General features: G+C 46.4%; 1 protein-coding gene across 1 annotated transcript; it reads left to right on the forward strand.

Moving 5' to 3' along the window:
- The first annotated feature begins 20,803 nt into the window (after positions 1-20,803).
- LOC147990446 (uncharacterized) lies at positions 20,804-24,094 on the forward strand. The gene is made up of 3 exons (XM_087528295.1): positions 20,804-20,990; positions 22,300-22,368; positions 24,000-24,094. The coding sequence occupies exons 1-3, from the start codon at positions 20,804-20,806 to the stop codon at positions 24,092-24,094; spliced, it is 351 nt and encodes a 116-aa protein (XP_087384421.1).
- Positions 24,095-24,485: the final 391 nt, after the last annotated feature.

A 24,485-nucleotide genomic window follows, 5' to 3' on the forward strand; every position in this document is an offset into this window, starting at 1 on the left:
TTCAAGGAATTTCAGAGTGAGGTTGAGAATCAACTTGACAAGAAAATCAAGTTCTTGCGATCAGATCGTGGGGGAGAATACTTGAGTCACGAATTTGTCACGCACTTAAGGAAATGTGGAATAGTTTCACAACTCACGCCGCCTAGAACACCTCAGCGTAATGGTGTGTCCGAATGTCGTAATCGCACTCTATTGGATATGGTGCGATCTATGATGTCTTTTACTGATTTAGCGCTGTCATTTTGGGGCTATGCTTTAGAGACTGCCGCATTCACTTTAGATAGGGCTCCATCGAAATCCGTTGAGACGACACCGTATGAATTATGGTTTGGGAAGAAACCTAAGCTGTCGTTTCTAAAAGTTTGGGGATGCGATGCTTATGTGAAGAAACTTCAACCTGAAAAGCTCGAACCCAAGTCGGAAAAATGCGTCTTCATAGGATACCCTAAAGAAACTATTGGGTATACCTTCTACCTCAGATCTGAAGGCAAGATCTTTGTTGCCGGCAAGATCTTTGTTGCCAAGAATGGATCCTTTCTAGAGAAAGAGTTTCTCTCGAAAGAAATAAGTGGGACGAAAGTAGAACTCGATGAAGTATTACCTCTTGAACCGGTACGTGGCGCAGCTCAAGAAAATGTTCCTGAGGTGCCTGCACTGACTAGAGAGGAAGTTAATGATGATGATCATGAAACTTCAGATCAAGTTGCTACTGAACTTCGTAGGTCCACAAGGACACATTCCGCACCAGAGTGGTACGGCAACCCTGTCTTGGAAATCATGTTGTTAGACAACGGAACCTTCAAACTATGAAGAAGCGATGGCGGGCCCAGATTCCGACAAATGGCTGGAAGCCATGAAATCCGAGATAGGATCCATGTATGAAAACGAAGTATGGACTTTGACTGACTTGCCCGATGATCGGCGAGCCATAGAAAATAAATAGATCTTTAAGAAGAAGACAGACACGGATGGTAATGTAACCATCTATAAAGCTCGGCTTGTCGCTAAGGGTTATCGACAAGTTCAAGGGGTTGAGTACGATGAGACTTTCTCACCCGTAGCGAAGCTGAAGTCCGTCCGAATCATGTTAGCAATTGCCGCATTCTATGATTATGAGATATGGCAAATGGACGTCAAAACAGCATTCCTTAATGGTTTCCTTAAGGAATAATTGTATATGATGCAGTCGGAAGGTTTTGTCGATCCTAAGAATGCTGACAAGGTGTGCAAGCTCCAACGCTCGATTTATGGGCTGGTGCAAGCATCTCGGAGTTGGAACATTTGTTTTGATGAGATGATCAAAGCGTTTGGGTTTACGCAGACTTATGGAGAAGCCTGCATTTACAAGAAAGTGACTGGGAGCTCTGTAGCATTTCTCATATTGTATGTGGATGACATACTGTTGATGGGAAATGATATATAATTCTTGGAAAGCATAAAGGCCTACTTGAACAAGTGTTTTTCAATGAAGGATCTTGGAGAAGCTGCTTATATATTAGGCATCAAGATCTATAGAGATAGATCAAGATGCCTCATTGGTTTTTCACAGAGTACGTACCTTGACAAGATATTGAAGAAGTTCAAAATGGATCAGTCAAAGAAGGGGTTCTTGCCTGTATTGCAAGGTACGAGTGTTGACACCTGATTTTGGCACAATGCAGAATGCAATGGAGATGGCCTCAAATGACAAAATATTCTAAATGAGAAATTTCACATTGCCGAGTGGAACAACTTTGATGTTTAGACCATAATCATTCGGCATCATATCAAAGACCAAAACTACACTCAGATTGTCATGTTTAGGTGTTCTGAGTGCTTTTTGGTCAATTACGCCTCCAGGACAATCTCGGATGAAGGAATGCTCTACATGAATTGTCTTCGTCTCGTCGAATCGGTCGATTTTGATATAAAAATCATCTCAATCCGAGTTCGTATGCAAAAGTTAGAGCTATCTGGATGCAGCCCTGTCAAGAAGCGAGATATGACGCGGAAGACCAGACATGTCTTGGCAAGTGTCTGATGTAATGCGTGAGTGTTTTGGCCCAGAAGATGGCCTCAAATCAGAAAACGTTCAACACGAAAGTTTTTCGTCTCTTCAAAACGGTCAACTTTGCTTTTGGACACATTTTCATCCGAGGTCGTTTACTGCCTCAAAAACCTTGCCGGGGAAAGCTTGCCGTCGTGAATAGTAACCTTGTCGGGGGAGAGCTTGCCGCCGTGAACAGTAACCTGCCGGGGAAAGCTTGCCGCCGTGAACAGTAACCTTGCCGAGGAAAGCTTGCCGCCGTGAACAGTAACCTGCCGGGGAAAGCTTGCCGCCGTGAACAGTACCTTGCCGTGGAGAGCTTGCCGCCGTGAACAGTAACCTGCCGGGGAAAGCTTGCCGCTGTGAACAGTAACCTTGTCGGGAAAGCTTGCTGCTGTGAACAGTAGAAACTGTCGAGGCCAATTCGACCAGATGTTGAAGATGGGCTCAAATACTTATCTAGATGGCTTCGGATGAAGAAGTGTTCAACATAGGAGTTGTTCGTAACGTCGAAACGGTCAACTTTGCTTTTGGAGTCATCATCATCCGACGTAGTATACGACCTGCAGAGACGCTGCAAGAGTCGGACGGTACAGTCAGCTACATGAACGAGTCCGACTCGAAATTAGAGATGACCCCGTGGAGTATTCAAGATGGCCTTATTTGGAAAAGTGATCAACATACGGATTGTTGGCCTCGTCGAAGCACACATAATTGATATTTGAACCGTCTCCATCGGAAGTCATATGCAGATTCCACAGCCCACGCAAGGAGCAAGACAGAAGATTGGACCAGATTCGGGCTGAATCCGAGTGGGACCAGAACTAGGATTCTAGGACGTGAATTGATGTAATTTTCTTGTAAGGAAAGCCTAGATAAATCATTTGCTTGTACGGGAAGTCCAGCCGCCTCTTTTATATGTTGGGGGTGACGGCCGATTGAAGAACACACAATCGAACAAATCAATATACTACTTTTTCATCTACGTTTTATCTCTCCACCGTTTTTCTCTCTCGTTCTTCGCTGTTCTTCGTTTGAGAGCTGCGAATCTCAAGGCTCTAGGGGCGAGCGAATCGACCTAGGGCAGCCCATAGCCACCGCAATCCCTGACGGGGTCCCTCCCGGGTGCGCGGGGTTTCGGGTCTGCAAAAGCGCTCGCCGACTGTCTTGCGTATCGCGCTGTCGGTCGGGCCTCCTTCGACGTGAGCTGCGGTGCATCACCCCCGGCGTCAAGGGTACACGTGACGTGTTCGTCTGTCAACACACTTTTTGGCGACTCCGCTGGGGACGAAGATCAATCATCATCATCCACCATGTCCGATCTTCCCAAGCCATCTGTGGTAGACACCGATAACATCATTAAGCCCAGTCTTGATGAGATATCGGCCTATCATCGCCAAGTCTATGAGGATTACAAGAAGGTGCGCGAGGAGAAAGACCTGCAAGAGTTCCTTGCAAAATTCAAGAAAGATCGCCAAGGCAACGTCACTCCGATTGAAGAAATCAAGTTCCCTCCTCTTCAAACTGAACAGGTTAAACCCTCTGTAAGTACTGCCTTTTATCCTGAGCAGTGGGCTGAGATTGAAAGTCGTATTGCTGATGGTAACAATCTAGTCTATCAAACTTTTATAGAAAATACTAATGCTCAGAAGAATACATCTCAATCATCTAGTGGTAATGATGGTGTAGCTGCTAGTGTGCAAAACCCTAATCTGGCTTTACCTATTGCATCGGCGCCTCCTGTGCCGATGGCTTATTATCCTACCCATACAAATCAGATTGTGACTGCACCCATCAACCCTATTATGAGCATGCCAGGTTCGGTGGCAACGCCGAACCAAACCCTACCTACAGCTACAACCACTCGGCCACTACCAAATTTTGGGTCGACATACATGCCACAATTCTTACCTACAGCTAGTAACCCTACTCCTCCTATGCCACTGCCACAAGCGTCATCGTCCACTATGGATGATGGTCTAGCTAATCTTAGAGACGAGATGGCTAAGATGCTTCGAGAGAATTTTGGAGTTGAGTTACCTCAGAATAGGATTTACCAAAAGCCATACCCCGAGTACTTTGATGCCATCCAGTGCCCTCCAGGATATAAAATTCCAGATTTTGTTAAATTTAATGGAGAAGGCACAAAAACCACATGGGAGCATGTTAGTCAATATTTAACACAATTGGGTGAGGCAGGCTCATTGAATGAATTGAAAGTGCATTTATTTCCTTTATCATTAACTGGTACCGCATTTTCATGGTTTTCTTCTTTACCCCATGGTTCCATTCGGGTTTGGTCGCAGCTAGAGCAGAAGTTTCATGATCACTTTTATAGCGGCGACAATGAACTCAAGTTGACACATCTAACATCGGTTAAGCAGAAGCATGATGAATCGGTCTCCGATTACGTCAAGAGATTTAGAGAAACAAAAAACCGGTGTTTTAGTTTGGTGATAACCGAGAGTGACTTGGCAGACCTAGTGCTGAGTGGTTTGAGAACTCCCATCAGGGAAAAGCTAGAAGGCTATGAGTTCTTAAATATCAACCAAGTCTTACAAAGGGCTTTGGCTCAGGAAAGCCGAAGCAAAGACCTCAAAGAAGTGCATAGATACAAAGCCGGTCGTCCAAAGATGAATATGATCGAATATGATAATGATCACTCGGACGATGAGGGTGATGTTTTTTCTACTGAATTTGTTTGGCCATCTAAGGCCAAACCGTTTACTTGCAATGATCTGAAACCGATTCATAAAAATCGTGATGAAGAGATGAAGTTTACTTTTAACGTTGCCAAGTGTGAAAAAATATTTGATGCTTTGCTGCAAGCTAAAATTATTAGAATAACTCATACTTTGCCGCCGTTTGAAGAGCTGAAACGGCGCGCTTATTGCAAGTATCATAATTCTTTTTCTCATGCTACTAACCATTGCAATGTTTTTCGACGACAGATACAATCGGCCATTAATGACGGACGATTGAACTTTTCTGAAATGCAAGTTGATAAACAGCCTTTTCCAATGAATACCATGGATTTGGAGGGGAAGAAGCTACTCATTCGGCCGGAGGTAGCCGAATCTGCTAATAAAGCTAATGTCATTGTCGGTGAGCCCAGGAAAGACAAGGAGGACAACAAGGTCTTGGGGAGACAGGTTGTGCTTGATAAGCAACCCGATGGCAAGGAAGTGATCAAAATCACCATCAAGAATCCTACACTCGGGGGGCAACCGCAAGTGCAAGAAAATACTCGTGTTAAATTTGTCAAGCCCAAGAGTCCAGAAGTTGGCAAGTGGAAGAAGAATGAAGCTAAAGTGCAGCGCAAGCGGATCAAGCCAACTTTTGATATGTTGCTGTCCAAGTATGCTAACCAGTCGGCCGGTTCTAGTTTCAATCGACCGACTCATCTAAAACGACCAAGGTCACCATCAGCTGATATGTTCAGTCGATATATAAAACCGAGTGGACCAAGGGCGCAGTTTTCAGAAGAGCAGAGGCAATCTGTGTGGGATCGACTTGATTACTCATATAATGGCCAACTCAACATCGGTGACTATCAGTCGGCTGGTCAAAATATGTGACCGAGTGGAAATTATCCGAGTGTAAGGATGCACCCAGGTGGAAGCTATCCGAGTGAAAAAATGTGGCCAAGTAGATTCCATCCGACTGGATTCCATCCGAGTGAATTCCATCCGAGTGACATCCATCCGAGCGGATTCCATCAGAGTAAAAAGCTGCGCCCGAGTGGAAATTTCATGCATCTGGAAAGTCGAAAAGAATGGCGTGTTAAGTCGCCAAGTGTTGCAGCAGTTGAGTCGGGAAAAATCAAGGAGAAAACGGATGCCGACTCACTTATCTTGGGCACCAAAACATTTGCCATACAGCAGCCAATTGTGCATAGCAAACCGACTGAGCCGATACTTTCTATCGTGCCAAAGCACTCGGCTAATGACCATGAAGCAAGCACCGGCCGAGTAAAAACGAGAGATCCTAAATACACTCAGCCAAAGTGGTGTCCTTCAGGGCTAACGAAGACACAGAAGAGGAAATTACAGAGGTTAAGGAGCCAAGAGATGGCAGAACAAGAGGCTGAGAAGCAAAGGGATAAGTTGTTCAATGACACTCGGCCTATGGTACCTACAAAACAAGTGTGGAGGCCCAAACAAATACGAGATACAGTGGCCTCTACGCCTATCACAGCAGCACCTACACTACCAAAAAAGGACGACGCAATCATCGCATCGTCTACGTTACCTATTGCTTCTTCTTCACTCGGACAAATTTCTGAATCGGTGGATGCACTTGAGGAGGAGGCTGATATGTTGGACTATGAGTCTACACCGGTTCATGAAGGTATGGATATCAATATGGTGTATTACTTGCCTGCTGAGTTTCGTGCTGTAGATGAGGAAGGGGAGGTGGCTCAGCTGGATTTTGGCCCTAAAAACGCGATATTCGAGAAGGCAAAATAACCAGTAACGCATCTGAAACCATTATATCTCAGAGGTCATATCAATGGGTCGCCGCTCACTCGGATGCTTGTTGATGGTGGTGCTGTGGTAAATCTTATGCCCTATTCGGTCTTCAAGAAATTAGGCTTGCCTGATGAAGAATTGATCAAGACCAATATGGTGCTTAACGGGTTTGAAGGCAAAGAGAAAACTGAAGCCAAAGGTGTGATGTATGTGGAGCTTACAGTCGGAAGCAAAACTTTGGCTACTGCATTCTTTGTCGCTGAGGTGCAAGGTAACTACAACGTCATACTAGGCCATGATTGGGTTCATGCAAACCAGTGCGTGCCATCCACTATGCACCAGTTTTTGATTCAGTGGGTTGATGATGAAGTGGGAGTCATTCATGCGGATAACTCGGCCTGTGTTTCTTTGGCCGATGCATCGGTGGATTGGCAACATCCCAATGCTACTTGCTTGATGGGACGTGACTTATCAGAGTTTGATTTTCTCAGCGCAACCAAGAATGGTTTTGTGCCCGTCTCTTTAAAGCCGACTGAATGCAATCGGCTCCAAAGTATGATATGTTTAAATGGATTCTAGCTCTGAGTGGTTACAAAAACGTCTTGTGAAATATCGGTCCAGCGAGAACGATATGTATGAGTCTATAGAGGAGTTGGATGACATGGATAAACTTGGACAAGGTTTTACGTCGGCCAATCCATTAGAAGAGGTAGATATTGGAGATGGTTCAGTCACTCGACCGACATTTATAAACAAAAATTTGAAAGCCGATTGTAAAGCTAAGTTAATCGAGCTATTGAAAGAATATGTTTGTTGCTTTGCATGGGAATATCATGAGATGCCAGGGTTAAGCTGAGAGCTAGTGGAGCATCGGTTGCCTTTAAAGGCCGGTTTTCGACCTTATAAACAGTCGGCCAGAAAATTTAATCCGAAAACATATGACCGGATCAAGGAAGAGATCGGTCGACTGCTTGAAGCTAATTTCATTCGACCTTGCAGGTACGCCGAGTGGATTTCTAACATTGTCCCAGTGGAGAAGAAAGGATCCGGCAAGTTGAGGGTGTGCATTGATTTCAGAGATTTGAATAGGGCTACACCCAAAGATGAGTATCCTATGCCAATAGCCGATATGCTTATTAATGATGCTTCTGGGCATAAGGTTATTAGCTTTCTAGATGGTAATGCCGGATACAATAAAATTTTTATGGCCGGAGAGGACATGTACAAGACTGCTTTTCGATGCCCTGGTTTCGTTGGTTTATTCGAGTGGACAGTGATGACATTCGGATTAAAAAATGCTGGAGCCACATATCAAAGGGCTATGATTTTGATTTTCCTTGATTTACTCGATATCATACTTGAAGTTTATATTGATGATATTGTTGTCAAATCGGATGCTTTTGAATCTCACTTGGCCGATTTGCGTTTAGCTTTTGAAAGAATGAAAAAGTATGGACTGAAGATGAATCCTTTGAAGTGTGCTTTTGGCGTGTCTGCTGGCAAGTTTTTGGGTTTCCTTATTCATGAAGATGTCATAGAGATTGATCCCAAAAAGATAGAGGCTATACAGAAAGTGGAGGCTCCAACATGCAAGAGAGATATGCAAAAGTTCCTTGGCAAGGTCAACTATTTGAGAAGGTTCATAGCTAATCTGTCAGGGAAAGTTGATGCATTTACTCCTATCCTTCGGTTAAAGGATGATGCTGATTTCACTTGGGGGGCAAAACATCAAGAAGCATTTGATATGATCAAGAATTATTTGTGCACTCCTCCGGTGACGAGAGCACCCAAGCATAGGGAACCCTTCAGACTTTACATTGCAGCAGAGGAAGAAGTTATTGGTGCTGTTCTAACTCAAGAGACCGAAGGAAAAGAGCATGCCATCACTTATTTGAGCCGCCGCTTGTTGGACGCAGAGACAAGGTATACATTTATTGAGAAATTATGTCTATGCTTATATTATGCTTGCACAAAACTGAGACATTATTTAGTGTCGAGTGCTTGTGTAGTAGCTTGTCAAACCGATGTCATTAAATACATGTTGCATAGGCCAATTCTTAGTGGTAGAATTGGCAAGTGGGCTTATGCTTTGATTGAATATGATTTGGCTTATGAATCTCTAAAGTCCATGAAAGGCCAAATTGTTGCTAATTTCAATGTTGAAGATCGGATTAATGACAAGCATGATGTTGATATGAACCTTATTTCATTAGTACCATGGATATTATACTTTGATGGGTCAGTTTGTAGCAATGGCCAAGGTGTTGGTATTGTTTATATATCTCCTCATGGTGCTGTTTTTGAAGCCTCATGCCGCTTAGAATATTTTTGCACAAACAATCAAGCCGAATATGAAGCATTGTTATTCGGCCTAGAGATGTTACTTGCTATAGGTGTTACACATATTGAGGCTTATGGTGATTCGTTACTAGTGGTACAGCAAATATCCAAAGTCTTTCAGTGTTTGGACGAATCACTTAATGTTTATCTTGATAAATCTCTAGATATAATCTCTACTTTGGATTGTTTTAGCATTGCACATATATCTAGACATGACAACTGGAAAGCAAATGAGTTGGCACAACAAGCATCTGGATACCATGTTGATCATGGCCTGTTTCATATTTCTCAAAATCCGATGTCTTGTCTTACCAGTATAGAAGAGGCCGAACCACAACCCACTGATTCGGTCATTAACAAAAAATCTAGTGCAGGTGACAATTCCGACTGGAAGGGTGGACAGGGCTGTTCGGCGTATGGCTTTTAAATATACTATGAGGGATCATGATCTTTATCGCCGAACAGTTGATGATGTTCTTTTAAAGTTCTTGGATGAGGACCAAGAAAGAGTTGCTATGGGAGAGGTACATGAAGGCATTTGTGGTACTCACCAGTCGGCTCCCAAGATGAAATGGTTATTACGACGTGCTGGGTTTTATTGCCCGACCATGATTAATGATTGCTTCAGATATTATAAAGGGTGCGAAGCTTGTCAAAAATTTGGTGATATTCAATTGGCTCCCGCTGCTATGTTGCATCCTATTATCAAGTCGTGGCCTTTCATAGGATGGGGTTTAGACTTTATTGGGCAAATCCATCTGTCTTCTTCAAAGGGGCATCGGTTCGTATTGGTGGCAACTGATTATTTCACTAAGTGGTCTGAAGCAGTACCTCTCAAGAACATGACGCATACGGAGGTAATTAAATTCATAACCGAGCACATTATTCATAGATTCGGTATTCCTCAAACGTTGACTACAGATCAAGGTTCATCTTTTATGTCACACCAAGTCAGAGAGTTTGCCGAATCTTATAACATAAAGTTGCTCAATTCCTCCCCATATTATGCCCAAGCTAATGGACAAGCTGAGTCTAGCAATAAAATTTTAATCAAGCTCATCAGGAAGAAGATTGAGGATAATCCAAGGAGATGGCATGACTTCTTGTCTGAGGCATTATGGGGCTATGCTTTAGAGACTGCCGCATTCACTTTAGATTTACCGCTGTCATTTTGGGGCTATGCTTTAGAGACTGCCGCATTCACTTTAGATAGGGCTCCATCGAAATCCGTTGAGATGACACCGTATGAATTATGGTTTGGGAAGAAACCTAAGCTGTCATTTCTAAAAGTTTGGGGATGCGATGCTTATGTCAAGAAACTTCAACCTGAAAATCTCGAACCCAAGTCGGAAAAATGCGTCTTCATAGCATACCCTAAAGAAACTATTGGGTATACCTTCTACCTCAGATCCGAAGGCAAGATCTTTGTTGCCGGCAAGATCTTTGTTGCCAAGAATGGATCCTTTCTAGAGAAAGAGTGTCTCTCGAAAGAAATAAGTGGGAGGAAAGTAGAACTCGATGAAGTATTACCTCTTGAACCGGTAAGTGGCGCAGCTCAAGAAAATGTTCCTGAGGTTCCTGCACTGACTAGAGAGGAAGTTAATGATGATGATCATGAAACTTCAGATCAAGTTGCTACTGAACTTCGTAGGTCCACAAGGACACGTTCCGCACCAGAGTGGTACGGCAACCCTGTCTTGGAAATCATGTTGTTAGACAACGGTGAACCTTCGAACTATGAAGAAGCGATGGCGGGCCCAGATTCCGACAAATGGCTAGAAGCCATGACATCCAAGATAGGATCCATGTATGAAAACGAAGTATGGACTTTGACTGACTTGCCCGATGATCGGCGAGCCATAGAAAATAAATAGATCTTTAAGAAGAAGACAGACACGGATGGTAATGTAACCATCTATAAAGCTCGGCTTGTCGCTAAGGGTTATCGACAAGTTCAAGGGGTTGAGTACGATGAGACTTTCTCACCCGTAGCGAAGCTGAAGTCCGTCCAAATCATGTTAGCAATTGCCGCATTCTATGATTATGAGATATGGCAAATGGATGTCAAAACAACATTCCTTAATGGTTTCCTTAAGGAAGAATTGTATATGATGTAGTCGGAAGGTTTTGTCGATCCTAAGAATGCTGACAAGGTGTGCAAGCTCCAACGCTCGATTTATGGGCTGGTGCAAGCATCTCGGAGTTGGAACATTCGTTTTGATGAGATGATCAAAGCGTTTGGGTTTACGCAGACTTATGGAGAAGCCTGCATTTACAAGAAAGTGACTGGGAGCTCTGTAGCATTTCTCATATTGTATGTGGATGACATACTGTTGATGGGAAATGATATATAATTCTTGGAAAGCATAAAGGCCTACTTGAACAAGTGTTTTTCAATGAAGGATCTTGGAGAAGCTGCTTATATATTAGGCATCAAGATCTATAGAGATAGATCGAGATGCCTCATTGGTTTTTCACAGAGTACGTACCTTGACAAGATATAGAAGAAGTTCAAAATGGATCAGTCAAAGAAGGGGTTCTTGCCTGTATTGCAAGGTACGAGTGTTGACACCTGATTTTGGCACAATGTAGAATGCAATGGAGATGGCCTCAAATGACAAAATATTCTAAATGAGAAATTTCACATTGCCGAGTGGAACAACTTTGATGTTTGGACCATAATCATCCGGCATCATATCAAAGACCAAAACTACACTCAGATTGTCATGTTTAGGTGTTCTGAGTGCTTTTTGGTCAAGTACGCCTCCAGGACAATCTCAGATGAAGGAATGCTCTACATGAATTGTCTTCGTCTCGTCGAATCGGTCGATTTTGATATAAAAATCATCTCAATCCGAGTTCGTATGCAAAAGTTAGAGCTGTCTGGATGCAGCCCTGTCAAGAGGCGAGATATGACGCGGAAGACCAGACATGTCTTGGCAAGTGTCTGATGTAATGCCTGAGTGTTTTGGCCCAGAAGATGGCCTTGAATCGGAAAACGTTCAACACGAAAGTTTTTCGTCTCGTCAAAACGGTGAACTTTGCTTTTGGACACATTTTCATCCGAGGTCGTTTACTGCCTCAAAAACCTTGCCGGGGAAAGCTTGCCGCCGTGAACAGTAACCTTGCCGGGGGAGAGCTTGCCGCCGTGAACAGTAACCTGCCGGGGAAAGCTTGCCGCCTTGAACAGTAACCTTGCCGGGGAAAGCTTGCCGCCGTGAACAGTAACCTGCCGGGCAAAGCTTGCTGCCGTGAACAGTAACCTTGCCGGGGAGAGCTTGCCGCCGTGAACAGTAACCTGCCGGGGAAAGCTTGCCGCTGTGAACAGTAACCTTGCCGGGAAAGCTTGCTGCTGTGAACAGTAGAAACTGTCGAGGCCAATCCGACCAGATGCTGAAGATGGGCTCAAATACTTATCTAGATGGCTTCGGATGAAGAAGTGTTCAACATAGGAGTTGTTCGTAACGTCGAAACGGTCAACTTTGCTTTTGGAGTCATCATCATCCGACGTAGTATACGACCTGCAGAGACGCTGCAAGAGTCGGACGGTACAGTCAGCTACATGAACGAGTCCGACTCGAAATTAGAGATGACCCCGTGGAGTATTCAAGATGACCTTATTTGGAAAAGTGATCAACATACGGATTGTTGGCCTCGTCGAAGCACATATAATTGATATTTGAACCGTCTCCATCGGAAGTCATATGCAGATTCCACAGCCCATGCAAGGAGCAAGACAAAAGATTGGACCAGATTCGGGCTGAATCCGAGTGGGACCAGAACTAGGATTCTAGGACGTGAATTGATGTAATTTTCTTGTAAGGAAAGCCTAGATAAATCCTTCGCTTGTACGGGAAGTCCAGCCGCCTCTTTTATATGTTGGGGGTGACGGCCGATTGAAGAACACACAATCGAACAAATCAATATACTACTTTTTCATCTACGTTTTATCTCTCCACCATTTTTCTCTCTCGTTCTTCGCTGTTCTTCTTTGAGAGCTGCGAATCTCGAGGCTCTAGGGGCGAGCGAATCGACCTAGGGCAGCCCATAGCCGCCGCAATCCCTGACGGGGTCCCTCCCGGGTGCGCGGGGTTTCGGGTCTGCAAAAGTGCTCGCCGACTGTCTTGTGTATCACGCTGTCGGTCGGGCCTCCTTCGACGTGAGCTGCGGTGCATCACCCCCGGCGTCGAGGGTACACTTGACGTGTTCGTGTGTCAACAACGAGATTGAGCACGGCTCAATGCCCGACTACGGCAGAAGATAGAGAAAGGATGAGTGTCGTCCCCTATGCCTCGGCCATAGGGTCTATCATGTATGCTATGGTGTGTACCAGACCTGGTGTAAACCTTGCCGTAAGTTTGGTAGGAAGGTACCAAATTAATCCCGGCATGGAACACTGGACAGCGGTCAAGAATATCCTGAAGTACCTGAATAGGACTAAGGATTTGTTTCTCGTTTATAGAGGTGACGAAGAGCTCGTCGTAAAGGGTTACGTCGATGCTATCTTCGACACAAATCTGGATGACTCTAAGTCACAAACCGGATACGTGTATATTCTGAATGGTGGGGCAGTAAGCTGGTGCAGTTGCAAGAAAAGCGTTGTGGCGGGATCTACATGTGAAGCGGAGTACATGTCAGCCTTGGAGGCAGCACAAGAGGCAATCTGGGTGAAGGAGTTCATTACCGACCTAGGAGTCATACCCAATGCGTCGGGCCCGATGACTCTCTTCTGTGACAACACTGGAGCTATTGCCATTGCCAAGGAGCCCAGGTTTCACAGGAAGACCAAGCATATCAAGCGTCGCTTCAACTCCATTCGTGAAAGTGTTCAAAATGGAGACATAGGTATTTGTAAAGTACATACGGACTTGAATGTGGCAGATCCGTTGACTAAACCTCTCCCTAGAGCAAAACATGATCAACACCGGAACTGCATGGGTGTTCGATTCATCACAATGTAACTAGACTATTGACTGTAGTGCAAGTGGGAGACTGTTGGAAATATGCCCTAGAGGCAATAATAAAATGGTTATTATTATATTTCTTTGTTCATGATAATTGTCTATTGTTCATGCTATAATTGTGTTATCCGGAAATCGTAATACATGTGTGAATACATAGACCACAACACGTCCCTAGTGAGCCTCTAGTTGACTAGCTCGTTGATCAAAAGATAGTCATGGTTTGATAACGGGATCACATCATTAGGAGAATGATGTGATGGACAAGACCCAATCCTAAGCATAGCTCAAAGATCGTGTAGTTCGTTTGCTATAGCTTTTCCGAATGTCAAGTATCATTTACTTAGACCATGAGATTGTGCAACTCCCGGATACCGTAGGAGTGCTTTGGGTGTGCCAAACGTCACAACATAACTGGGTGACTATAAAGGTACACTACAGGTATCTCCGAAAGTGTCTGTTGGGTTGGCACGAATCGAGACTGGGATTTGTCACTCCGTATGACGGAGAGGTATCTCTGGGCCCACTCGGTAATGCATCATCATAATGAGCTCAATGTGACCAAGTGGTTGATCACAGGATCATGCATTACGGTACGAGTAAAGTGACTTGCCGGTAACGAGATTGAATGAGGTATTGGGATACCGACGATCGAGTCTCGGGCAAGTAACGTACGGATTGACAAAGGGAATTGTATACGAGATTGATTGAATCCTTGACATCGTGGTTCATCCGATGAGATCATTGAGGAGCATGTGGGAGCCAACATGGGTATCCAGATCCCGCTGTTGGTTATTGACCAGAGAGTCGTCTCGATCATGTCTGCATGTCTCCCGAACCCGTAGGGTCTGCACACTTAAGGTTCGGTGACGCTAGGGTTGTTGAGATATTAGCATACGGTAACCCGAAAGTTGTTCGGAGTCCTGGATGAGATCCCGGAAGTCACGAGGAATTTCGGAATGGTCCGGAGGTGAAGATTTATATATAGGAACTCAAGTTTCGGCCATCGGGAAGGTTTCGGGGGTAATCGGTATTGTACCGGGACCACCGGAAGGGTCCCGGGGGTCCACCGGGTGGGGCCACCTATCTCGGAAGGCCCCATGGGCTGAAGTGGGAGGGGAACCATCCCCTAGTGGGCTGGTGCGCCCCCCCCCATGGGCCTCCCCTGCGCCTAGGGTTGGAAACCCTAGGGGTGGGGGCGCCCCACTTGGCTTGGGGGGCACTCCACCCCCCTTGGCCGCTGCCCCCCTTGGAGATTCAATCTCCTAGGGCCAGCGCCCCCCTAGGGGTCCTATATATAGTGGGGGGAGGGAGGGCAGCCGCACCCTAGCCCCTGGTGCCTCCCTCTCCCTCCCGTGACACTCTTCCCTCTCCCTGAGCTTGGCGAAGCCCTGCCGAGATCACCGTTGCTTCCACCACCACGCCGTCGTGCTGCTGGATCTTCATCAACCTCTCCTTCCCCCTTGCTGGATCAAGTTGGAGGAGACATCTTCCCAACCGTACGTGTGTAGAACGTGGAGGTGCCGTCCGTTCGGCGCTAGGTCATCGGTGATTTGGATCACGACGAGTACGACTCCATCAACCCCGTTCTCTGGAACGCTTCCGCGCGCGATCTACAATGGTATGTAGATGCACTCCTCTCCCCCTCATTGCTAGATGACTCCATAGATTGATCTTGATGATGCGTAGAAAATTTTAAAATTCTGCTATGTTCCCCAAGCCAACAATAAAGGGGTTGTCAATCCCTTCACGGTCACTTACGAGAGTGAGATCTGATAGATATGATAAGATAACATTTGTGGTATTTTTATGATAAAGATGCAAAGTAAAATAAACGGCAAAAGAAATAACTAAGTGTTGGAAGATTAATATGATGGAAGATAGACCCAGGGGCCATAGGTTTCACTAGTGGCTTCTCTCAAGAGCATGAGTATTACGGTGGGTAAACGAATTACTGTCGAGCAATTGATAGAATTGAGCATAGTTATGAGAATATCTAGGTATGATCATGTATATAGGCATCACGTCCGAGATTAGTAGACCGAAACGATTCTGCATCTACTACTATTACTCCACACATCGACCTCTATCCAGCATGCATCTAGAGTATTAAGTTCGTAAGAACAGAGTAATGCTTTAAGTAAGATGACATGATGTAGAGGGATAAACTCATGCAATATGATATGAACCCCACCTTTTTATCCTCGATGGCAACAATACAATATGTGCCGGTTCCCTTTCTGTCACTGGGATCGAACACCGCAAGATTGAACCCAAAGCTAAGCACTTCTCCCATTGCAAGAAATATCAATCTAGTAGGCCAAACCAAACTGATAATTCAAAGAGAATTGTGCAGATAAACCAATCACACATAAAAGAGTTCAGAGGAGATTCAAATATTGTTCATAGATAAACTTGATCATAAAACCACAATTCATCGGATCTCGACAAACACACCGCAAAACAAGATTACATCAAATAGATCTCCAAGAAGATCGAGGAGAACTTTGTATTGAGATCCAAAGAGAGAGAAGAAGCCATCTAGCTAATAACTATGGACCCGAAGGTCTGAAGTAAACTACTCACACATCACCGGAGAGGCCATGGATGTTTGGGGGATACGTGGATATATATAGGAGGAAGAAGTACGTCGGTGGAGCAACAAGGGGCCCATGAGGTTGGAGGGCGCACCTAGGGGGGTAGGCGCCCCCCTGCCTCGTGCCCTCCTCGATCATTTCTTGATGCCCAGTCCAAGTTTCCTGGATCACGTTTGTTGAGAAAATCATGTTCCCAAAGGTTTCATTCCGTTTGGACTCCATTTGATATTCCTTTTCTTCGAAACCCTAAAATAGGCAAAAAAACAGCAATTTGGGCTGGGCCTCCGGTTAGTAGGTTAGTCCCAAAAATGATATAAAAATGTAAAATAAAGCCAATTAACATCCAAAATAGATAATATAATATCATGGAGCAATCAAAAATTATAGATACGTTGGAGAGGTATCAAGCCACGGAGCAGCTACACCCATTGGACAAGGCGACGAGGACACCAAGCGCCAAGGTCATGAAGAAGGAAGGCCAACGAAGCTACAGCCACCGGACGACCGGTCGGGACAGGACGTCCAAATCCTGAAGCCCCAGCCGAGCCCCAGCGAGTGGACATCTGGCCCGGACTGGACGACCAGCGCCACCGCCCCCGAGCCAAAATTAGCAGAAGTCCGAAGTGACCGGACGTTCGGCGTCACCCTCACAGAACGGAAATAGCGGAAGTTTGGCGACCACCGGACATCCGGCCGTCCCGGAGCCACCGGACGACCGCTACACACCGGACGTCCGGTACCTGCCTGCACACAGGATTCGGGCCTGAGGCCCATGTACCCCCTCACTTCGTCCCCATTTGGACTAAGACTATAAATAGACCTCCTCGTCGTCCTAGCTAGGGTTAGCGTTGTGACAGCGCATATTAGAGATAGAGCCTCGCTCATCCACATCGGATCTACTCCTCAAGAGAGACCGCGGCCCCTCTACGGAGAAGATCCCCTTGGATTCAAGACCCCCTTTTTGGGTGGCCCCATCAAGACCTCCTTTGGAGAAGAACCGGTTACCGTGTATCGTCCCTTGTTGATCATGGATCATGTATCTCCCTTTGTGTTCATGGATCTCACATGTGTGATCATACTTTTTGGTTTGAGTGTTTCTCTTGTGTTCCCCATTGTGATTTCCCCTCGTGTTCTTCGTGTTCATCGCGGGATCCGCTCCTTTCGTGAAAGATCGGCCATCTAGGGTTCCACCCTACATCAAACATGCTGGTAAGCAGTATGGCTATTATCGCCCACAACTCTTTGTGTTCTACTCATGCATATAACATCTACGCATAGACCTGGCTCGGATGCCACTATTGGGGAACACAGTATTTCAAAAAAATTCCTACGATCACGCAAGATCTATCTAGGATATGCATAGCAATGAGAGGGGGAGAGTGTGCCCACGTACCCTCATAGACCGAAAGCGGAAGCATTTGACAACGCGGTTGATGTAGTCGAACTTCTTCTCGTTCCGACCGATCAAGCACCGAACGTATGACACCTCCGAGTTCTGCACACGTTCAGCTCGATGACGTCCCTCGTACTCTTGATCCAGTTGAGGCCGGGGGAGAGTTTCGTTAGAATGACGACGTGGTGACGGTGATGATGAAGTTACCGACGTAGGGCTTCGCCTAACACTACGACAATATGACCGAGGTGGAAAACTGTGGAGGGGGGCACTGCACACGGCTAAAGATCAATTTGTGTGTCTGTGGGGTGCCCCCATGGCCACGTATATAAAGGAGGGGAGGGAAGAGGTGGCCGGCCCAAAGGGGGCGTGCCAGGTGTGGGGAACCCTACTAGGACTCCCTATTCCAAGTAGGATTCCCCTCCTCTTTCCTATTCCTAGTAGGAGGAGGGAAGGAGAAGGAGAGGGAGGAGGAAAGAGGGGGGCGCCGCCCCCTCCTAGTCCAATTCGGACCAGCCCATGGGGCGCGCTGCCTCCCCTTGTGGCCCTTCTCTCCTTTCCACTAAAGCCCAATAAGGCCCAATACTTACCCTGGTGAATTCCCGTAACTCCTCGATTCTTCAAAAAATACCCGGATCACTCGGAACCTTTCCGATGTCCTAATATAGCCTTCGAGTATATGAATATTTACCTCTCGGCCATTTCGAGACTCCTCGTCATGTCCGTGATCTCATCCGGAACTCCAAACAAGCTTCGGTCATCAAATCACATAACTCATAATACAAATCATCATCGAACATTAAGCGCGTGGACCCTACGGGTTTGAGAACTATGTAGACATGACCGATACACATCTTCGGTCAATAACCAATAGCGGAACCTGGATGCCCTTATTGGCTCCTACATATTCTATGAAGATCTTTATCGATTAAACCGCATAACAACATACGTTATTCCCTTTGTCATCGGTATGTTACTTCTCCGAGTTTGGATCGTCGGTATCACCATACCTAGTTCAATCTCGTTACTGGAAGGTCTCTTTACTCGTTCTGTAATGCATCATCCAGTAACTAACTCCTTAGTCACATTGCTTGCAAGGCTTATAGTGATGTGCATTACCAAGAGGGCCCAGAGATACCTCTCCAAAATAGGGAGTGACAAATCCTAATCTCGATCTATGCCAACTCAACAAACACCATCGGAGACACCTGTAGAGCATCCTTATAATCACCCAGTTACATTGTGACGTTTGATAGCACACAATGTGTTCTTCCGGTATTCGGGAGTTGCATAATCTCATAGTCAGAGGAACATGTATAAGTCATGAAGAAAGCAATATCAATAAAACTAAACGATCATAATGCTAAGCTAACGGATGGGTCTTGTCCATCACATCATTCTCTAATGATGTGATCCCGTTCATCAAATGACAACACATGTCTATGGCTAGGAAACTTAACCATCTTTGATTAACGAGCTAGTTAAGTAGAGGCATACTAGGGACACTCTGTTTGTCTATGTATTCACACATGTACTAAGTTTCTGGTTAATACAATTCTAGCATGAATAATAAACATTTATCATGATATAAGGAAATATAAATAACAACTTTATTATTGCCTCTAGGGCATATTTCCTTCACATAGTGCCACTGCACAGGAGTGTGTGTTTGATCGATTCGTCCATTATTCGTAAGTTATGCATGGTTGTGTGCTGTCTAATGGTGGTCGTCGAAGGCTAGCTGGCGACAAGAGTGGTTGCATGGAAGCCTGGTTGTCTACATGTGCCGCATACGCTTCAAAGGCTCGTCATCCATGAGTTCACATTTTACCACCACGCCTGTGTCTGACCGCCCTGGCCTACCGAAACCCCCTCCATCGCTAGCGTGCGCTTCTCGCCTGAAATGGTCACCGTCTCTATAGAACGTCAATGCCGCATGATGCGACCTCTCACTAGCACTAGCATTGCAGCAGCACAACGGCTGAGAGAACGCCACCCACGCGGCATCCCGGTGCAAGCGACTGCTCCGCGTTAACGACACCATGGCCATCCGTCCGTCCGCCGCCCACATTAATGACACGTGGCTACCGACGAACCTACTCCGGCGCAGCCGTCCATCCGTCTGCCGTGGCTCATTGCCATTCGCCGGCTATATTAACTTCAGCCCCAGCTCCCAGCCATAGCCAAAGACCCACAATCATTCTCCTCTGGTCCCTTCCTTCTATCAACACCACTCCAACCATGGCCTCCTGGAGCTCCAAAGCTGTAACACCCCTAGTGTCATGGTACAGTAACCCCCTGTTAATGATGCCACGTAACCAAGCTTTACTGAGCTAGCTATCACTTGATCAACTCTGAAGTCAAATTCCAATTAAATTCTCAAGTCAAATTTATTATTTCTGCAAACATTAAAAAAATTGTTGGTTAGGTTGAAAATAATTACAAAGTAATTGTCACGTAGAAACCAATATTATTTGAAGTATTAGATTGCCCCTAACCTTTTTAAAACAGTTTCAAAACAACAACATTTAACCCCTTTTCTATTTAAAGGAAATTTAAATGGTTTCCAACCAGCCTCAACCTTTTTGAGCCAACTCAGTATATTGCCAAGTAATTATGTGTCAAGTTTCATCTTTTACAAAAATCATTTAGTATCTCAAAATAATGCAAAACAAGAGCAAAGGCAGACAGTAAAGTAAACTGAAAAAAGGGAAACCTATCACTATGCCTCTGGGCCTTAAGGTAGTAGTTTTGGCCCAGCCCACCCCCAATCCTCTCCTACCAGCTACAGGAGCAGCCAGGGCAGCCGTGGCGCCATCTCCATGGCCGGTGCCGCACGCATCGAGCATCCCTGGCTCCCCTGCCCTATATAGCTGCGCCGAGCCCTCCCCACTTGCCCTCGCGCTCCCCCTCCTCCTCTCCCCCTCTCGCTACACCCCCTCCTCCAGATCCAACCACGTCCAATGCCGTCGTCGCCATGGTTTCCCTCACAGGCGTGGCTACCCTCCTCCCCGATGCCTAAGGACATGTCCCTCCACCCCGCCGTGGTCTGCTTCATCGCCTGGAACCACGAGACCAAGATGGAGAGCCCCACATCGCGGGGATTGAGCTCTCCTTCCTCCTTCGGACATCGTCGTTCATCAATGACTTCGGCGTTGTCGATCCTCCCAGAGCCCGCCTTTGCACCCCTACAGGATCCCAGTGAGCCGCCCGTCCAATCCCACTGTCCCTCCCCTTCGTTTGCATGCCGTAGGCCGCCATCACCATCGTGCTCGAACTCCCGCGTACGCGTACATGCGTGCAGCTACTGCGCTGCTTTTCTTGCGACGCTGCTGCTGCTGTGGCCCGCGCCTGCCGCTGCCGCCTAGTCCTCGCGCCGGCCGCGCCCGAGCCACCCCCGCGCTTGCTCGGCTGCTGCTGATGCTTTACTGTTGTTGCGTCCTCGCTGCTCGCCCCTGATGGCACAGCGTGCCGCTGCCTGCTCGCCCATGGCTGTGCCTGCTGCTGTCGGCCAGCCTCACCGCACCCATTGAGCCGCACCCCGCGCCCGCCCGAGTATGGCCTCGCCTGCCGTTGCGGCTGCCGCGCCCACCCGCGTATGGCGCCCGAGCCATGCCACTACCCACGCTGCTCGCTGCTCTATTATACTACTACTATCTACTGTAGCTGCTACTAGTTAGCTTTTGGATTTCTATGTTGACTAAGCCCCTAAACAACCCCTAATCAGTGGTTAAACAGTTGTTAATATGTGTAAAAATAATATGAGTAGGTAGTACACTTGACAAGGCTCAAATGTTTCCATTGGACCAAATCCACTTGTACATGGATTAAATCCTATGAAAATCATAAGTTGCTATCTTGTGTTAAATAGAGAACATTTTTAACCTCTAGCATTTGTGTTGCGTGTTCTGTGTGTGTGTGTCGTGCGCGTGGCCGGCTGGGTTCTTCCCATTAGTGGCCAGCCCTTCCTGGTTTAGCTAGTAGTTTTAATTAGTGGATAGATTAGCCTATGTGTAGATGACATGTGGGTCCCTTTCAATTAGATTAGTTTTATTTATTTGTTTAGGTACAAACTATGACATGTGGCCCACACTCTGCCCTTTTGACTAGTAAAAGTTGACTTGGTCAACTCGGTTTAAAACAAATTACAATAAACCAGAAATTTAAGAATTTATTTAAAACTTTGAAAAAACTTATAAAATTAACCGTAGCTCGGATCGAAAAACTATGTACATGAAAGTTGCTCAGAACGACGAGATGAACCCGGTTACCCAGCCCGTTCGTCCGCCACATGTCCCTAGCATAGAAAATCTACAATTGTCCCCCTCCGTTTCATCTGTCTGAAAATGCCTAACGCTAGGAAAACTTTCCCGGATGTTTCCCCCCTTCACCAGTATCGCCTAGTACTGCGTTAGGTCACCCCTGGCACCGCGGTTTGTCTTGTTATATTTTTTTTGTGATGCTTGTTTGCCCCGTATTTACTATTTCTCCCCCTCTTCTTCTCCGGTAGACCCCGAGACCGATGTTGCCCGTGTGATCGACTACGTCGACGATGACCCCTCCTTGCCAGAGCAACCAGGCAAGCAAACCCCCCTTGAGCATTCTGATATCGCCCATTTCTCTCCCTCTCATGCTTGCATTAGAACTGCTACTACTTTCTGTATGGTCCTACTCTGATGCATAGCCTGTTGTTGTTACCTGTTTTCATACCTTACCTGCTTGTCCTAAACTGCTTAGTATAGGTTGGTTAGTGATCAATCAGTGACCCCCACCTTGTCCCAGTTGCCTCGCTTTATGTTCGATGACTCGATCAATGTGATCGACGTCCAGGCCCCGACACCGCACCCCCCCTAGTTGAATGACTCTGCAGAGTTACCATCGAGTGTCGAGGGTGGAACCTCATACATCACTCCTGATGAGACCTCTGTGGTGTAGCTAATCGGCTGTGGTCATCGAGGGTGATTTCCTCCTTAACCACTTCCGATACGGCTCTGTCGTGCAACCCCTCAAGTGTGAACCTCGAGGGTGGATCCTCTTACATTCACCTTGATGATAACATTGAGTGGAATTCTCCGAGGGTGATTCATCGGGTTTCACCTTTGGTGTTAGACACATAGTTACTATGGTTACTATGACTTTACAACCGAACCATGTTACTAAAGACGGGTAGGCCCTGAGGGGTACCTATGCGAGCTTCATAGCGAGTGATGTGGAGGCGGGTTGACCTGGAGGGTGCCCGCGAGATACTTACGAAGCGTGGCCAGGCATTCTCAGCCCTTGCCACAAGTACTCGAGACGGGGCGACGGGGTCACATCGATCGTGAGTCTCTGCTCGTTACCGCGTGCTCCTAATCCACTACGATTTGGATATTTGATCCGAGGGGCCTCTGGCCTGATAGCACTAACCATCACGAGGGCATAGTATGGGAGTTCTGCGTCGTATGCATCAGCCGAAACTTAATAGGCGTCAGCGACTGAGTGGCGCGCGACGGGTTGGACTGGTAAGCACCTACCTTGTTGAAGGAGGTAGCTAGGTCTGCTCACCGGCCGCGTACGCAACGTGCAGGAGTTCCCGGGGAGATGGCCCATGACCCCTGGGGGCATAGGTTTAGTCCGGCATGCTGACCTCTCTATTAAGCCTAGGTCGGGTTGCGGCGTATTGTTTGGCCGAGGCCGGGCATGCCCCAGGAAAGTGTGTCCGGCCGGAGTTAATCGAGCGTGATGGGTAAGTTGGTGCACCCCTGCAGGGAAGAAAACATCTATCGATAGCATGTCCTACGGTAACGAGCACTTGGAGTTGTATCCCGATCGATACAACTAGAACTGGATACCTGTGATGAGAACTAGATGGTGATGAGAATTGGATTGTGATGATAACTGGATAGTATGGCTCTGGGATTGCTTTCTCGCAGGGAGTCGAGAAAGGATCTCTGGCCGAGGTTGATAACACTACTACTACTTTACTTTATGCTACTCTACTCCCTCCTGTTGCTGCAAGATGGTGGTTTCCAGAAGATGCTACTCTTCGATAGTACTAGGCCTTCTCTCTATTCTGGCATTTCTGCAGCCCAGTCCACATATACAACCCATTCCTTTGATACAGATGCATACTTAGTTTAGATCTGATGTAAGTCTTGCCAGTACTTTGGATGAGTACTCACGGTTGCTTTGCTACTTCTTTTTTCCCCCATACCCAATTGTTATGACCAGTTGACGGATCCCAGGAGCCAGACAACGCCACTGATGACTACTGCTACCCCAAGGGTGCCTACTACTACGCGACGACCGCTGACGACTTGGAGTAGTTAGGAGATTCCCAGGCAGGAGGCCTTGCCTTTTCAATCGATGTTGGTTTTATGCTAGCCTTCTTAAGGCAAACTTGTTTAACTCATGTCTGTACTCAGATATTGTTGCTTCTGCTGACTCTTGTGTATTCGAGCTTATGTATTCGAGCCCTCGAGGCCCCTGGCTTGTAATATAAAGCTTGTATTATTTTAATTGGTGTCTAGAGTTGTGTTGTGATATCTTCCCGTGAGTCCTTGACCTTGATCATACACATTTGCGTATATGATTAGTGTACGGTCAAATCGAGGGCGTCACAAGTTGGTATCGGAGACGACTGCCTGTAGGATCCCCCTTTCCAACTCCTCGGACGAAGTTGAGTCTAGTCACTAAAAAACTTTTACTAACATGGCT

Source organism: Triticum urartu, chromosome 1A, assembly GCF_056163025.1.
Source record: "Triticum urartu cultivar PI428250 chromosome 1A, HENAU_Tu73, whole genome shotgun sequence".
NCBI lineage: Eukaryota > Viridiplantae > Streptophyta > Magnoliopsida > Poales > Poaceae > Triticum > Triticum urartu.

What these genes read in the sequence shown, in the direction of transcription:
- LOC147990446 (XM_087528295.1), top strand. Translation starts at nt 20,804, where the DNA reads ATGCCTAAGGACATGTCCCTCCACCCCGCCGTGGTCTGCTTCATCGCC. An exon ending in TGCACCCCTACAGGATCCCA is followed by an intron (nt 20,991 to 22,299) that starts GTGAGCCGCCCG and finishes CTTCTCCGGTAG; the next exon opens with ACCCCGAGACCGATGTTGCC. An exon ending in CTCCTTGCCAGAGCAACCAG is followed by an intron (nt 22,369 to 23,999) that starts GCAAGCAAACCC and finishes TGTTATGACCAG; the next exon opens with TTGACGGATCCCAGGAGCCA.